Below are 17,172 nucleotides of genomic sequence, written 5' to 3' on the forward strand. Positions count from 1 at the left end.
TCAACTGACCGCATCAGGGGACTGTGTATCTCAAAGAAGCAGATTCATTTCTCCCACTAATGGGCTATAAGCACAGCTCCACTACTTCCTGAACTTCAGCATCTCCTTTGTTTCCTGTCTTTCATTACTGGACAAGCTGATTTATCCAGGTGTGTCTGTCTGGTTACTGAGGTCAGACACACCTAGATTAATCAGTCTGTCCAGTAATGAAAGGCGATAAACAAAGGAGCTGCTGAAGTTCAGGAAGAAGTGGAGTTGTGCTTAGAGCCCATTCGGGACAAGAGAATCGGTTGCGGTGATGTGATGTGAAAAAGGCACAGACTTGGAACTCCCCTTGATATGAATGCAAGTGATTTGTGTGTGTGTGTAGTGCAGCATGAGCATGTATAAACTTACATAAAGTGTGTATAACCACATTATGTGTATGGTAGTAGTTGATGTGCAAGTATATTGTTTGCTCCTATAAGGTGAGTTAACTCCGGTCAGTGAGTCAGCTAACATGAGATCATTTCTGGTTCCTTCAAGGCCCTATGTGTCTGAAGAGCCATTAGCCACGGTAATCAGGCATTGTGGCCTGAGAGGTCTGAATAAAATAAGAGGAGAAGAGGATATATTATGTGCAGAACTGACATTTTTAAAAGACAAGAAGAAATTACAACTAAACTGCCTCTTCATTCTGCCACAGCTAGGGAAGTGCAGTGAAACTCAGAAAGAGGTTATATCCTCGGGCAATTGGACTACTGAATTCAAACCTGAGTATAAAACCAGTCTGTTTTACATAGCATACTTTGCACACTCTTGTATCAGTCTTACACTATTCTAAAACAGAGACATTATATAATCAAAATCACCTCCAAAAACATTAGAATGTACAAGATGGAAACTAATTATTATTATTATAATTATTTTATTATCTTATCTGACTACTAAAAATGTAATTACCACAATATTTGGAGCTACAAGCAAAAACAACATAATACATGACCATTAAACTGGTGGTTATCTCTTTCTCCATCATTCTAAGATCATGCAGATCTTGTCTCATTCAGTTTTCCTGTTACTGACTAATTTTTTCACAAACTTTCATATATCCAAACTGAGCAGTAAAAAAGCACACCTAAGCCTGAAAGTCTATGCTCATAAATCACAACCATAAATCAGCAAAACAACTTGTAATAACTCTACTTATAATAACTATCCTAAAATATAAACTGAAGGTCACCAATTAGTTCTAAAATATCTTTAGGCGAACCATTGTTGATTCCCTGGAGAACCAGCGTACCAGATTAGCGCCTTACAAAAAGTTTTCAATCATTCTGTAACATTTTATCTGAATGCCTTTTACTCATGCGAGCAGCAACTCGTGGTCTTGTCTTACTTTTTGTTGATTATTTTTTAACCTGGACACAAACCAAACATTTATCACAGGATCAGCCCGATCCAAATAAAATGAATCGATTAACACACTTACCATAACACAGCAGCTCCCCATCAGTTGCCACCAGTTGTGACAACGAACTTCCACTTCTTTTTATTTGTCTGTTTTAAAAGTAGTGCACTCTTCTTCTTCTTTGTGTTTTAATGGCAGTTGACATCCAAAAGCATCATTACCACCATCTAGTGGTGCGCTCTGTTCCTCATCTTCATATTATCAGCAGCTCAACCAGCTACCGTAACACCTGTTTCTGCGTGCAACAGCTCTACTGTAATAACAGTCTACACGCAACATTTTCCCCCTCATTCATAAAACGGTAAAATCGGGGACATTTCCGGAGACAGCTTCTGCCGGGGACAGGCGGTCCAAAAGGGGGACTGTCCACGGAAATCGGGGATGTCTGGTCACCCAAAGTTAGATGGAGCCCAGGCATTGCCAGATCATAGTAGCTAAGTGATAGCGTTGAGAAATAGTCTCTTCTCAGCGTTACATTTCTCAGATTCAAGTGGGCCAAAAAAGAAACAGTATGAGGGTGAACACCAGTGAAGCTTTTGAGCGTTGGTGTTGACTTAAGGAAGCAAAGATGCTCAGAAGCCACGCAGAGGTTGCCACTTTCCTTCTGGACAGGTAAGTTAAACGTTTGCTAATACTAACCATTATGGTACCAGACCTGGTAGCCAACAGGGTAACATTACAGTTGAAAGCTGGAACAATAAGGGGCGAGTGCGCCACCTATTGGCTTGGAGGAGTTAAACTTGTAGCTGTCTGCTTTAAAAATATAGTGAACAATCTTTTTTTAGCTTTGAGTTCCAGGGAGATCACCTTATCTATTGGTTGTCCCACATGCCAATCATGGCAATCATTGTGTCATGCTCAGATAACAGCAATATGTTAACGCCAATGTGCATGCATGCTCCCTGCTAGGCTCTGCTTTCTGTGCATGCCTACTAACACTAGTAGTGTTTATGTATCCATTTAGCTTCGATGTTAGCCGTTCATTGTAGCTCCGCTGCTCTCATTGTATACTTTGAAAATGGCTGAGTCGCAAGAAGCAAACTGTCTTACAAGTTTATCAGAGGGAGAGAAAGGCCTCAGTAGAAAGGAAATAAGACCAGATTGTATTTGGGAGTTTTTTTGGAATAATTACAATAGTAATTCTTAGTTTTCAGAAAGAAGACAGGTCTTTTACATCTGACTGATGTCATGTATGTGATGGATACATGCATGATTAATAGGAGATTATATTTAGGGGTTCTGAATCCTATGATTTTTGCACAGGCGACAGAATCTGCATATTTCACGTATTAGATGTCTCAAAAGAGGGCCTAACCCAATTTACACTGACCTCCTTTAGCTAGGGATGCGGTTTGAATCAGGAGGGGATGAAAACAACATTTGTGAACAAACAAGATGCGTCTGTAAGCAGGGAGGTGGGGGTATTTTCCCACAGGGTTTTTGCATTAGTTACCATGGCACAAACAGGTTGGAGCTTGTTTAGTGCTTACCCAGCTAATGATCATTGTGTTGCTTTCAACTTAATTAGTTGACGAGGAAGCAGCTGTGCTGTCTGTGGAAATCCTCATCCACAAATATCTGGCTAACAAGTGGCCTCAGTGACAAGGAGCCAGATGTATTTCCTTAGCAGATTTTTGCAGAAAATATGCATCCATATGGATTCTTTTTGTTCGGTTGATAAAGGACTGCATGGATTTTTTTTTTTTTGTGCAGAAGCCATGGAAAGATATCAGTTGTGGAAGTGCAAAAACCAGCACATTAGAGATGTCATTTTACTTCAAACAAAAGTGAAATACTCATGAAAGAAGTGGAGAGAATTAACCGTTTTGTTTGATGGTGTCGGCTATGCCATTACAAAGAGGACAAATGGAAAGCCCAACAATCAAGACTGAATAATGGCAATTTGCTGAGAGCTTGTCCCTCCCACTCGCTGTAATGATAGTTCATTTCTGTCCCAGTTTTTATGGGCTAATCAGTTTTGCCTGCATCTACATTTATCAGTGATTTAATGCAACACACATCAAGCAAGCTCAGTGACATAAATCAAACACACCCACACACTATGTGTATTGTTTCTGCTAAATGTAAAGTGCTGAGAGAAGACTTCGTTGAGTTCTGAGTAAAACTTTTACAGTTTACAAGTGGATCTAAGGGAATTCAATGAGGGACACTAAGCCCTGATAAATACTGACTAGCTACAATGAATACACACTATTGCGCTCTAAAAATTTTTTTTGCATTTATAACAATGCTGTTCATTGCTTTTAGTAGATAAAAAATCTAAGTTTAAAAAAATTGTTATTTAGAAATGAGCATTTCCAACGAGACATAAAGAAAACTGTTAGAAAACACCATACAACTAAAGGGAAAATGAATCCACCCCCATGTAATTTAGCTGGATTTGTTTTTGTCCATGCTTTTGAATTATGGTCTCGACATGCACCCTAAACTAAAGAAAATACTTCATCAGCTACTGTTTCTGATCATACATCATGCTTCAGTCAAACAATAAGTAAAGATAAAAATGTCTGGAAAAAAGATAATGTCCTGTGTGTGTGTGTGAAGTGGCTCTAGCAATAAATAAAAACTAAAGAAGAAGCAGGAGAGGAGGTGGATTCTCATGTGGAAGGTAACATGAAAGACCATGTCTGAATGAGAACAATCAGATAATGGATATTAGTATTATTAGTAATCAAAGCATTTCCTTTAATGTCCTTTAAAGCACTTTATATTGCCTTGAGTATGAAGAATGCCAATTAAATAAACTCGCCTTGCCCGTAGCAACTTATCTGAGAAGTAACTTTACATATGCAACAGAAGACTATAATTGTTGTTTTTTTTTTAAATAAGAACCTTATTAACAGTGACAGAGATAAAAAAAAGAAGAAATATCAGATGCTAACAAATGTCCACTTGTTCTTGTTTGCATGTTTGCTTATGTGTTAGCAGTACTGCAGAACAGCGGGTAAAACCGGGAAGTTTGAAAAGTGACGCTTTTATGATAGTTCAGTAATGAGACAACTACTAAAATGCTCCCATTGCCATTGCAGCACTTCATTCTTAACTTCAAATTTAGCTTTTTTTTGGCATGGTGTGTTTAAAGAATTTTTGAGGGTCTCTTCTTGGAATGTTCTTTCTTAGTTTTTCCACAAATGTCTTTGATTTGTGTCAGTGTGTTTATATGTGCCGTCTGATCCAGTTTCTTACCAAATTTCATTATGGTCGTATAATAAAAATGAAAACTCTAGATTCTTGATCTTACAGACAATGTAGTATTTAAAGAAAAATATTTATCATTTGGTCTCTTTTGTCTCTATAGTTTCTTAAAATGCAATAACCTACTCTGATCTAAGGCTTGCATGACTTCAGACAAACAAGAAACCTAAACATATCCACCAGATATTTTAGGTTATGTATGTATAATTATTATACCCATATATGTTTTATATGTTTAGGGCAGTTTAAACCGGAGTGCTGGTAGAAAGTATGTGAAAGGTGTTGTTGCTGACTAAAAACATTCTTTCGTATTGTTCAGGTGTGGTTTGTTTAATGAGCTGATGCCCTGGATAATTCACCCCTCAACATTTGCCTTAAGTGACTCTGGCTGGTATGTTTTTTTTTGTTTTGTTTTTTTTTGTCATTCAAATGAGATGAAAAATGGATGCGGGAGTTGCTAACCTTCGGAAAGCGCCAGCTCTTGTAAACAACCGCGGTGTTTCCTAGCAACATTGGGTTTGTGTATTGCGTGCAGTACAAATCCTGTCAGGAATCTGATCAGAAATGCCGTGCTAATAAATTTGGAGATCACTAATGCCGGGAATGCCTACAACTCATTGCAATTTATTCTCATTTAGTCCCTTTCTCTAGCATACGCGTGTAACACTTTCTATGTAGACTGCTGCATTTTTTGCTACATATAACTTGTTGTTTTACTATACCACTGAATGTATCACTGATATCAATTATTGACAAGGAGATAAAGAATGTGTGGAATTATGTTTTTTAACTAATTTACTACATCTTCTTTTAATTAGTTCTTAGATTGTTTTTAGTCTCCTTTCTTTTTCCGCCCCTAGATTTTTGAGAGGTGAATACAAAAGTGATACTGAAAAGCGGATGTATAAAAGCTGTGGCCTCTTTTCAGGGGCTTTCTCACTGCATTTCCTTTTCTCCTGCTGTTTTGTCCAATTTCTCTCTAACCCTTTCTTTCTCTTCTTCTAATATTCCTCTGCCTCTTCTCTTTGACCTCAGAACCTTCTCGTCTGGGTTGTGCAAGTAAGTGTCCCAGCTAATCCAGGAGCCCTTCTGTCCTGTTTTTAGATGTTAAGGCTGGATGGAAATGCATAAAAACCACAAATTGTCCCTATCTGAGCATAGGGACATAGAAATCAAAACAGTGTGTTCTGGCTGAGCTGAAGATCAAAATGTGCATACTGCAATATCAGCTAAGCAGAAAGAAGATGCCACAGACATATCTACCTAAAGGTGTGTATCTTTTTGGAAACACAAGACCAATATACATGAGTATGTGATGGGGGTATAGGAACATGTCAGGAAAATGTCAACATGTTGGGAGGGTATACTTTGCCGGTTTACTGTTTAACAGGATTTCTGTGAGAGGGTTGTACTCGAAGGAAATACACTTAAAAGAACCGTGAACATCATTTTCAAAGGCATTTGGTCATAAGCCGAAATAGAGACTTAATTGTTTAAAAATGACAAGAAAAACATTTGGTTATCCTTGAAAGACTATGTAGAAGATACACTAAATACATTTGTTTTTAACTGTATATCCAAATAATTTGTCATTTTAAATTGCAATATTCAATAGGAAACAGCTAATATTGAAGTTGTCCATTTTGGCCTACGGGGTTTAAAAATTATCCTCATATCAGCAAATGGAGCTCTTTTGATCACCATGTACAAGCAGCGAAAACACAGAAACACTGATTGGTTTAGCGGTGCATATTGTTGGCTTCTCATCTTTGTTTATTGTTTACAAACAGAAAATCTCTGTTGCAGCTAATAGATCCTCGGCCCTGACTTGGATCTATCTGATCCGAGCATCTGTCCTTCTAAATGACCCATTATGCATCCCACTCATACATTTTTTTTGTTCAAAAATAGCTACATATGCAGAAGAATCTGTTTTAATCTTCTCCAAATTTCCCGATGATATGATGTTGTGTGGGACATTAAGAGTCATTCAGTTTTATCATCAAACACTGGTTATAAAAAAATAACATATCAAACTGATCTACCCTAAGCTGAAATCTTTCTTAATGAAGAGGGCAAACCGTGAGGGGTTTCCTGGCAGGACAATCTTCCTTTCACTCCTATGGATTTTTCTAAGTGAATAAGGTAATATAGAAAGCTTTGCTGTATCTCTGTCAAGCCAACCCCAGTCTTATGTCAGCAAAGATCTGGGTCACTACCCCCAAGTGTTTCCCACTGCTTTCATTAAACATTAACTGCGTCTAAGTATATTTCTGTGTCCTCGCCTCTGAAAACCACAGATGAGCTCCACTTTGAGAGAAAATAAGATGCAAGGCAGCTGATATATTTCGCCATTTGCTTCTATAAAAGGAATGTATGGAAGCTTTTGCCCTTTTTAACAGTTTGAACTGTTTGTTCCCATCTAAAAACAAATTGAGATTTAGATTTTTTACAATAGCTTAAGCTCAGCAGAAATGTGAAATGTAATCACCTGAAAATGTGTTTGTATTTGATTATATGTCAAACATAAAACAACTGAGATATAGATAAGGCAAGGACAAAAACTGATATGGTAACAGAATTTAGAGAAAAACACTGAAGTTCTCACCGAGGTCACGTATTGTATATCCCGGCAAAGTTTTGTTTCCCGGGGAAAGTCAGCCAGTTCCAGGAAGTTGTCCACCACCACTTGGCCAATCAAATCGTGCCGTGAGAACCTGTCAAAGTCATAGACACTGAAGTGCAGCTTGCGGCTCGACAGCTCAGCATATGCCACTGGAAACAGAAACACCTCATCAAACACTGGGTTGAGAGTCTTGCGGTGCACCTTGGTCTGGTGCTTGGTTTTGCGGTCAGGCAGAAGGTAGATCTTGACGTAAGGGTCCGAGGTCCCTGAGAAGTCCTTGGCAGGCAAGTCCTGGGCCTTGTGGATCTTTACAATAAGCTGCTCCAGGTCAAAGTCAAACTTTAGGATGAAGTGAAGACGCCCCCAGCTGTCAGTCCGATGACCGTCTTCAGCATCTACTGACCGTTGCTTGTACAGCTCTGGTTTTATTCGGCCCAAACCGGACAGAGAGTCCTGGCGCTGGAACTGAGCTGGATTGAAGTCAGGATTAGACAGGTTCATCTGACGACGAATTGAGTTGTGCCTGTGAAAACATGTTAATCATATGAAGCATAATTTCTGAGATATTTAACAATGTAGATTCTTTAAGTAACCAGTGGATACAGAACCTAAACATAATGTTCTTAAATTTTCAAGCCTTCGTGACATAAAAAAAACTCATATCATGATAAGTAATTTTAGAATTTTTTCCACGTTTTATGTGGCAATTATCCGGTAAAATTCAATGGACGAACGTATCAAACATAAATGCAGCATGACAGTCCCAATTGCAGAATTCCCACTGAATTGGTGTTGTGAATGTTTACAAAGTAATGATCTATTTGAAGAGTTTCAGTCAGGCTTCAGAGCTCATCATAGCATTGACCTGTTAGATCTCAGTGCTGCATTGATCACAATATTCTCCTAGAAAGACTTGAACATACTGTAGGGATTAAGTGGAAAGCATTAAACTGGTTTAAATCTTATCTGTTTGACAGATTCCAGTTTGTTCATGTCAATAATAAATCTTCTTCAAACTCTAGGGTCACTTGTGGAGTACCACAGGGTTCAGTCCTTTGGCTATATATATGCTTCAGCTTGGTAATGTTTTCAGACAGCATGGGATTATTTTCCACTGTTCTGCTGATGACACTCAGCTATATTTACTATATTTATCCATAAATCCTGATGAATCCAATCAATTAATTCAACCACAGGTATGCCTGAATGACATCAAAACCTGGCTTACTTTGAATTGACTGCTTTTAAATTCTGGCAAGACAGAAGTTATAATGTTTGGACCAGAGCCCTTAAAAAAACCTTTCAAATCAATCACTTAATTTGAACAGCATTAAATTGGCCTCTGGCAATAAAGTAAAAAACCTTGGTGTTATTTTTTTACCATGACATATCATTTAAATCCTATATTAGAAAGGTTTCCACGGTTTCTTTTTTTTCACCTCCGGAATTTTGCCAAACTTTGAAAATCAACCAGAGACATCATGTTTCTCCAATTTTAGCTTCCATTCATTGGCTTCCTGTTAAATCAAGAATATAATTCAAAATTCTCCTTCTCGCATATAAAGCCGTTAATAATCAAGCTCCATCATACATCAGAGAGCTGATTATCCCACTTTGTGTCTTCTCTAACCCCCAGTTGGTCATGACCATTCACATTGAGCCTGGTTCTGCTGGGTTTTTCCTTCCTGTTAAAGTGGAGTTTTCCTCTCCACTGTCACTTCATGCATGCCCAGTATGAGGGATTGCTGCAAAGCCATCAATAATGCAGATGACTGTCCACTGTGACTCTACGCTCTTTCAGGAAGGAGTGAATGCTGCTTGTCAAGACTTGATGCAATCTACTGGGTTTCCTTAGATAGGATTTTTTTTTCAAAAGTGACATAATTTAAACTGAATGTTTCTCTGTGATTGAGAAAAAAAGATAAGACAGAAACTAGCTAGGGGAGGTTGTCAAATGGCCTGCAAAAACATGAAAGGAGCTGCATGAATTTGTTGGTACGGTTGTGTTCTACATGTGCCAATAGTGAGGGAGGCACCCAAAAAGGCTGTTGACAAGGTACATCCTTACACTCTGACAGCTTTCCAGAATTTTTACAAGGTAGAATAGACAAAATGTGATTCCTACAAGAGAAAAGAGAATACTGGAACTAAATCAAATTATACTTTAACAGAATACTAGTTTAAGGGTGTTCACATGTATGCAAACTGGTTAATGCTGCACCACAGCTTTTTCCCAATGGTATTGTACATGATATGTCTAATTAAAGTTTGATGACCATTTTTATATGATCTATCAAAGTCTTATTCCTTTTTAAGACAAATGTGTTTATTTCCACTGAAAGCAGTTTTTGATTTAAGGCAACTATTGAGGCAAGATCATTCTATAACTACTATGTTTTTAAGGGAACACGGGGCATTTAATTGTACTCAACCCCTCAAAACACCATATATGGGAGGAAATTATCAGGAACTAATTTGTACAAACCGCACAGACGATGTGGGCTCAGTAATCTGCCTCTGAACCCTGTCCCTGGCCAGAGTGTGGACCTGGTTTTTCTCCACTTTAGTCTGGGTCTCCAGCGGGATGTCAGGCGACGTGTGGCTAATCTTCAGGGCTGACTCAGGCACAGCCACAGCCGAAGGGGGACCCGATGGCTCCTTCACACAACCATCCTCGCTGTACTCCCTTTCCTCCCCGTCCACCTACATAGCACCCAGCAATATTTATGTTACTACAAATAGTTTTGTGGAAATTTTACATTGGAATAACATTTTTGAATCAGAAAAATATTGCCGTTGTCCCCCTATCTTTATGTTGTTACAATGACGGAGACCTGTGACATAGTTAATCTATTTAAGGACACCGCATTACTCAGCTGCACATAATGTACACAGTACCATTACTCAAGCAAAATGGAAACTTATTTGTCATGTGTATGTGAACTATAAATATCTAAATCTCTTTTTGGAAAAATGTATCATGAAAAAAGCTAAACTCTGAAAATTGTGACCATTCTAAGTTCCTTTTCTAAAAGTGCTTGCTTTATGTAAATAATAATAATAATAATGTATACTGATGAATTCTCCTGCAATGCAATTAATCCATCTGCCCAAGAACAACTTTTACCTAAAAATCTCCTAGACAATATTTTGTTGAACCCACATTTCCTAAAATTATATTGATAAGTGTTTTGCTGTATCTCCCTACCTGCTTAGCATCTCTGGACACTGACATATCTGCTTATTTGTCCTTGTAAAAAAAAAGTAGCTTAAACTCAGCAGGATTGGATACCAAAAGTCTTGACTCGGCGTCTCAATTGGATTTACTGTAGGTCTGGACTAAGTAGACCATTCTAGCACATGAATAATGCTCTGACTGTATGTTTACTGATGTTTCCCTGCTGGAAGGGGAAACTCCAACACAGTCTCAAGTTCATTGCACCCTCTAAAAGCTGTTGTTTTTTTTGTTTTTTTTTTTAAGGATTGCCCTGTATTAAGCTCTATCCATTATTTATATAACCCTCACCAACTACCCTGCCTCTACATAGGAATGAAGACATCCCCACAGAATAATTCTGCAACCAACATGTTTTATGGTGGTTTTATCATGTGCTAAAGGGGATCTATAGTATTTGACTCCTGCCATGCAAACTTTTTCACAACTTGACCCCTAACCTTCCTGCTGGGTTCCTTGGTCTTCATGCACTACTTGTTCACTAATGTTCTCCAACAAACCTATGGAGTCCTTCACAGAATAGCTGGTTTATTACTGAGATTAAATAACACAAACAAGTTAACTCAATTTGCAATTGTTTGAATTGGATTGTATTTATTTATTTATTTTTTTTTTGCTTCCAGTTCACGTAATGCACAGCTTCAATAACATTAACTGAAGTTTGTGGCTACAACATGTGGAAATGTAAGAAAAGGTTTGAGGGATGTACTGTAAATATCCTTGCAAGGCACCGTATGATAAAAGCAATATTATTTTTTTATACTTTGGGATGAGTATTCTTTATTTGTATTTATTGGTTACCTTTTTCTGGTTTAGGCTTTTTAATTTTGAGTCTGTATCCATTATAAGTTGCATTACTGAAATTAAAAATGATTTCATCAGACAAAAATTTTCCCTACCTCCGTGAGGACAGGTTGTTGATCTCCTCCCAAGAAGTGTGCCCCCTTGAGGACATCTGGGAGGAAACGGCCACTCAGTGGCACCCAGCACAACTTCCATGAGACAAAGAGGGAGACGCTAAAGAGCGCCAGACCACAGGTGGTCACCAGCAGGGACAGCAGACTCACCGATACATCTGCAGAGAAAGGGCAGGTGTTCAGTGAACAGGCAGCAAGAGCTCTGGCAGTGACAAATGCTGGCACAGACAAACCTACAGCAGAGTTTCTGGGAGGGTAGGCTGTATTTGTTTAGACTGCTAAATGAGAACACAAAGAGTGAAGTAGTTATTTTTTCTTCCTCTCTGCAGTGAAAGCAACTATGATCCAGCATGTCCACAAATGCAGACCACAGACGCAGTATGTTAGATCCACGGTTTACTTCTATAAAGATCAAAATACCCTTTTTCAGCAAAGAATAATAATTAAAAACCTGGTCGATTCCATCTTTATAGTAGGGATCTAATAATTATTCTCTAAATTACATTTGAAGTCAGCAAGTATGTGTCCCTTCCTTATTCATTTCAAGCTTTGTTAAACATGAGCAGATTAGATCACACCTAACACACCACACAGGGCAGGAGTATGTTGAAGATTATTTTAAGAGCCATCACGATAATCTGGGTGTCCTGGAGATTGTCGGAAGGTGAAGATTGGGGCATAAAACGAGCTGATTATCTTGCCCTTTAAACTTGCCGTATGTTACTTTGAGGTATGCATATTTCAAGAATCAAGAATCTTTTATTGTCACCATGTGTTACCATGGTGAAACCTCCTTTGAGGCTGACACCTGCTTAGGTACACAGATGACATGACACACAGACACAACAGATTTAGTATTTGCAAGAGTGTGTATTTTTTACATTAAAGCATGCAATTTGTATCAAAGTCCAAGAAGTCTGATATCAGTTTACTTACAAACGATATGAACCCCTGTGATGTTACATGAATTAATCCCTCCTTCAATGAGTTTGAAGTAATTAAGCAATTTTTGTGCAGTGATCTTAAGGCTCCATTTAAAGAAATGGGCAGTTCTATTTTCCTGACAATAAGAGTGTGCAAACAAGGCAATAACATTAGTGTGGTATTTAAACTTATTATTAATGATTTGATTAAGTTTACATTAATCAAATCATAATCAAATACATTACATTAATCAAATACATTTTTGTGCCACTACAGCCCGATATGCAAAAAAGCTTGCTTCTACTATGGATTCATGCAACAGTTGTAACAAGTCTCCCTCTCCAGCAACAGTGCTAATGTGCAGAACTGCAAGCTATGTGACACCCACCTATTATATCAATATTGGTATAATCAAATTAAGATATCAGAATCTGTGGCGGTAGGGGGAGTGAAAGCCTGTTCATTAGAGAGCCGGGTGTTTGTGTCTTAGAGAGGCTCCATAGTTGAGCGATTCTAAACTCAGTCTGTCACTCTGGGTCCCTGACTTTGACCTTCGACTACTGAACGTGACTGCAACCTAAGCGACAAATTAAACAAAGAGACAATGTTCCCTTTTGTAGGACTATAAAGGGATTTTTGTTTTCCAATTCTCCAGATGTGCACAGCTTTTTTTTTTGTTTCCCTTTTGCTTGTTCCACAATTTTTGGTAGCCCTGGTAACAATGTGTAAGCCTTAAAATACAAAAAAAAAACTCTACATTAGATGTATTCCAAATAAAATTACATTATTTTACATTTTCCAGTTTGATGTGCTACTAAGGTATAAGTGAATGATTATGGAGCTTGACTAGATATAACTAGATATCTTTGTGCAGTAAATATTTCACATCATTCTTGATGTTGCATGTTTTAAATGTACTAGTTAAACAGCTGAGTTTACCTATTCATATTCTGTACCTAATTTATCCTGTTTGAGGTGGAAGGAAATATCCAGATATATCAAAGCAAACAACAAACAAGAGCTGGGATTCTCCCTGGGCTGGTTTTCAGTCCACTTCAGTTTTAACAAATTGGAGTCATATTAAATTCCAAAACATGCTAAAAAAATTGAAAACAACCAGAAACAATGAATGCCGTGTAAATGTTTCTGCATATGTGCGCACTCGGTGAAGTATTTCTTAGGATCCCTACCTCATTTGGATTGTGGATCATGTTACAGAAGATTGGTAACAACTGAGTGAAATCACATGAATATAAGTTTGGACTAAAGACAAAAAAATAGAGCAGTGCTGAAGAAAGGTGTTAGTGGAAAACTGTGGTTCATGTTAGGTTTGTATTCAAAAACACTTTGCAATAAATAGCTTTTTTATTTGAAAAAAAAAGCTTAGCCCTACTTCACATCCTTTCCACTCAGGAGGCTGTGCAACAGATCCAAAAGTGAATTTATGAAGATTGATGGATATGTGAGATCATCAGACATGAGTTATGTTATCCATTAGCAGAGAAGAGGTTTTTCCTCTTTAACAGCTGGGCTAATAGCGCAGTGTAGAGTCGGACAGATGATGCTCACAGGTACATCTTTCTTGGGAAGCAGCCTTTCAGTAAGTCATCTAAAAACCATGGCTGGGGCAGCCTGCTGAGGTAAGATGCATTTCAGAGGACAGGTTTCAGAGATGAGAGCGCTCGCTGCATGTCTCTGGATGGTCTTCTTTGCTGCGAGTCATTCCAAATTATATTTGACAGACTGAGGCAATGTCTGAAATGTTGAACAGCGTCAATATCCGGGTTCCACCAAGCACCAACAATGTTTAATGGAGGATCATTTTGGGTCCACATTCAGCCTGGGAAAGTCTGGAAAAGTATGTAATTTGTTAAGAAAAATGAGTTTCAAAAGTTTTGACTTCTTTCAAACACAAAAGTCTGAATAAATGTAATTTATATCACATATAGATTACATCATTTATCTTTAAATTTGCCATATGACAACTATTTGAGTTTTTGTTGAATTTACTGATATTTGTCCTATTTGGGTAGCTCATATTAATTTACACACATTCAAAAAAATTAAGAAAATTGTCCAAAAAGTTGGAGAATAAAGTTTCTATCTTTTTTAAATATTCTTCTTCAACATTTTGAATAAAGGTAATATTTGTTTAAATCACTCCAGAAGCCAATAAGCAGAGCCACACCACTTTACCACACTGCTCAGTTGAGAGCCAACTTTAGCTACTTTTAATCTGAAAAATATTATTTCAATAAAATCCAACTAAGTATATTGTTTGTGCTCAAACGTCCAGAATGCTATGAAAACATTTTTTCTTTTTCCATTTCTACGATGACCTGGAAAATATAAAAACCTTTCCCAGACTTTTTAAGACCTACATACATACTACTAATAATGTGGCCTAATGTTTTAGACATATTTTTAGAGAGTTAAGAAGATTGCTGCGTTGTAGAAGACAGACCAACTTGCATATACTGATCAAAGAGAGCTTTTAATAGATAAAAGCCATGAGATCAACATCCAACAACACTGATATTTGTGGTCATTTTAATTAAAAAAATTGCAGAAATTCTTTGAATACCAAGCCAATGGTTGGTTTTTTAAAAAGTTCTATACAAACAACAATTATTATTATTATTATTATTATTAGAAAAATTCATTTAAATCCCATTGTTTTGTACAAAACTTTAGAGGTCCTAAGTGGGGCTGTCACGATTCATCAAATAATTTGAGGACCTCCATTCGTAAAATTCATTAAGGGAAAATTATTTGCCCCAAAGCTTTTTTAAAATTATGTTTATCGAACATACTTTCATTGGTCAACATGGCGGCAATAATGTAAGGATCATACAATTGTGCGAAAACAAAGAGGGGTGCAGCCAGGAGTAGACCGTGAGTTTGTGAAGTTGTCCTGTAAAGTAACTATGAACCTGAAGGAGCGGCGAACAAAGCCTCTGGCTGCAGATTGAAAATATTGAGAAGAACAAAGCGGAGCTCTGTCACTGCAGAGTGAAAATAGCGTTGAAGGGATCCACGATTTGTTGAACATGTTGGTCTAAATATGTTGTAATTTTTCTAATAACTTAAAAATTGCTATATGTGATACATAAAAACTAATAATTACTTCAAAAATTTTAGATCCTTTGTAATATTTTTACACATAGAAGTCGCCATTTTTCACCTGCGCAATGCATGCTGGGTTGATGACACAGTTAGGTCCTACCGTGAAATGGAACCTAAAGAGTCAACAGAGGAAGGCTAACATTACCCAAGTTGTTTTTTTTTGGTTCTTTTATTGTATTTGTCTGGTGTAAATTTAGACAATGCCACACTGCGTCAATGTTGGCTGTAATTTCAAAACAAAAACCGACAGCAAAACTGAGGTTCGTCTTCATCGTTTCCCACATGAAAAAATGAAAAGCGCAATGGGAAAAAGCCATTGGAAGAACACAACTTCCGAAGGACCAACGTTTGTGCTCTCAACATTTCACTCCAGAAGACTTTGAGTCATTTGTATGAACAAATGATGGATGGGTGTTACCTTAGCAAGCTAGAACCTACTACCGTGGCAACTATTTTTATCCATGAAGTGCCTAAACCCCACCGCCTTGCGAGTGAAAGACGGTGGGAGAAACATCAGAGACAGGCAACACCGGAAGCCTTTTTAAATAATGCAGGTAGTACCAAATGTGAAATTATTGACCCGTCACCGGACCGATAAGCATATCCTAAACAGGTGTTAACGGACTGAAGACCGGACTGATCAGATCGTAAGCAAGTGTTATTGGACCGGACATAGAGCACTACCTCGTTCTTTAGGTCACGAAAGAACGAGTAGTGGGTCGTGACCAAAAGAACGAGATCCTGGATACAAGCAGCCAAAATGAGTTTTCTCCGTAGTGTGTCTGGGCTCTCCCTTAGAGATAGGGTGAGGAGCTCAATCATCCGGGGAGGACTCAGAGTAGAGCCGCTGCTTCTCTACGCCGAGAGGAGCCAGTTGAGGTGGCCCGGGCATCTGGTCAGGATGCCTCCCTGGTGAGGTGTTCCGGGCACGTCCCACTTCTTCTTCTTTTGTAACCTGAACTATAAAGTACTTTTAACATATCAATGTTTGGTCTATTTTTTTTAGCAGCAGATGCATCATTATTATTCAAAAAGGGAATTGAATCATTTGTTTAATTGCATTTTTCATTTATGTCTATTACTCATAAAATTAATTTGTATGGGATTTTAATTGTGTAGCTGTGTGACCTTTACTGCTGCTTGGCCAGGACTGAAAAAGAGGTTCCTTTGTCTCAATGGGACTTTCGTGGTTAGATAAATAAATAATAAGAAAGTACTAAAGAGAAAATTTTGCAGAATGTGCCAATTTTTTTATCCGGTTACTCGTTTAATCATCCAAACAATTGCTACAATACTCAAGACTCATTTGTGACAGGCCTAGTCCAAGAAAAAAATATGCTAATGGTTCGTTGTTTGCACGTTTCACTATGCTGTCCAGGCCAATGCAATGATTCCAAATCAAACCACATTAGTGACTGGGAAAGATGTAGATATTAGGACAGTCAAATGGTCTCCATAGCAACTACCACTGGCTTTGTCAGCAAAGCAGGTGGCTGCAAACATGGAGCAAATGTGCCAGGTACTCTTTTATGCTCATTTAATTCATATTTTTGTCAGTGTAGTACACTGACTGTTGTGGGGGGGAAAAAAACTTTTTAGCATGTGTTTTACAAAACATAACCAAGCCTAAAAAAGGAAGACCTACTAAAAAACCTACAATGTTGCTCTGCAGCTGAAT

The 17,172-nt window shown here is 37.9% G+C and overlaps 1 protein-coding gene across 1 annotated transcript in view; it reads right to left on the bottom strand.

Annotated features, from left to right (window-relative positions):
• syt9b (synaptotagmin IXb) overlaps window positions 1–17,172 on the bottom strand; it is a 76,746-nt gene that overhangs the window by 36,838 nt on the left and 22,736 nt on the right. The window contains exons 2-4 of the mRNA XM_012867638.3: window positions 11,427–11,602; window positions 9,778–9,995; window positions 7,275–7,815 (exon numbers count right to left, since the gene is read on the bottom strand). Coding sequence (XP_012723092.2) covers window positions 7,275–7,815; window positions 9,778–9,995; window positions 11,427–11,602 — 935 coding nt within the window. The remainder of the gene's footprint in view (window positions 1–7,274; window positions 7,816–9,777; window positions 9,996–11,426; window positions 11,603–17,172) is intronic.

Source organism: Fundulus heteroclitus, chromosome 2, assembly GCF_011125445.2.
Source record: "Fundulus heteroclitus isolate FHET01 chromosome 2, MU-UCD_Fhet_4.1, whole genome shotgun sequence".
NCBI classification, from domain to species: Eukaryota; Metazoa; Chordata; class Actinopteri; order Cyprinodontiformes; family Fundulidae; genus Fundulus; species Fundulus heteroclitus.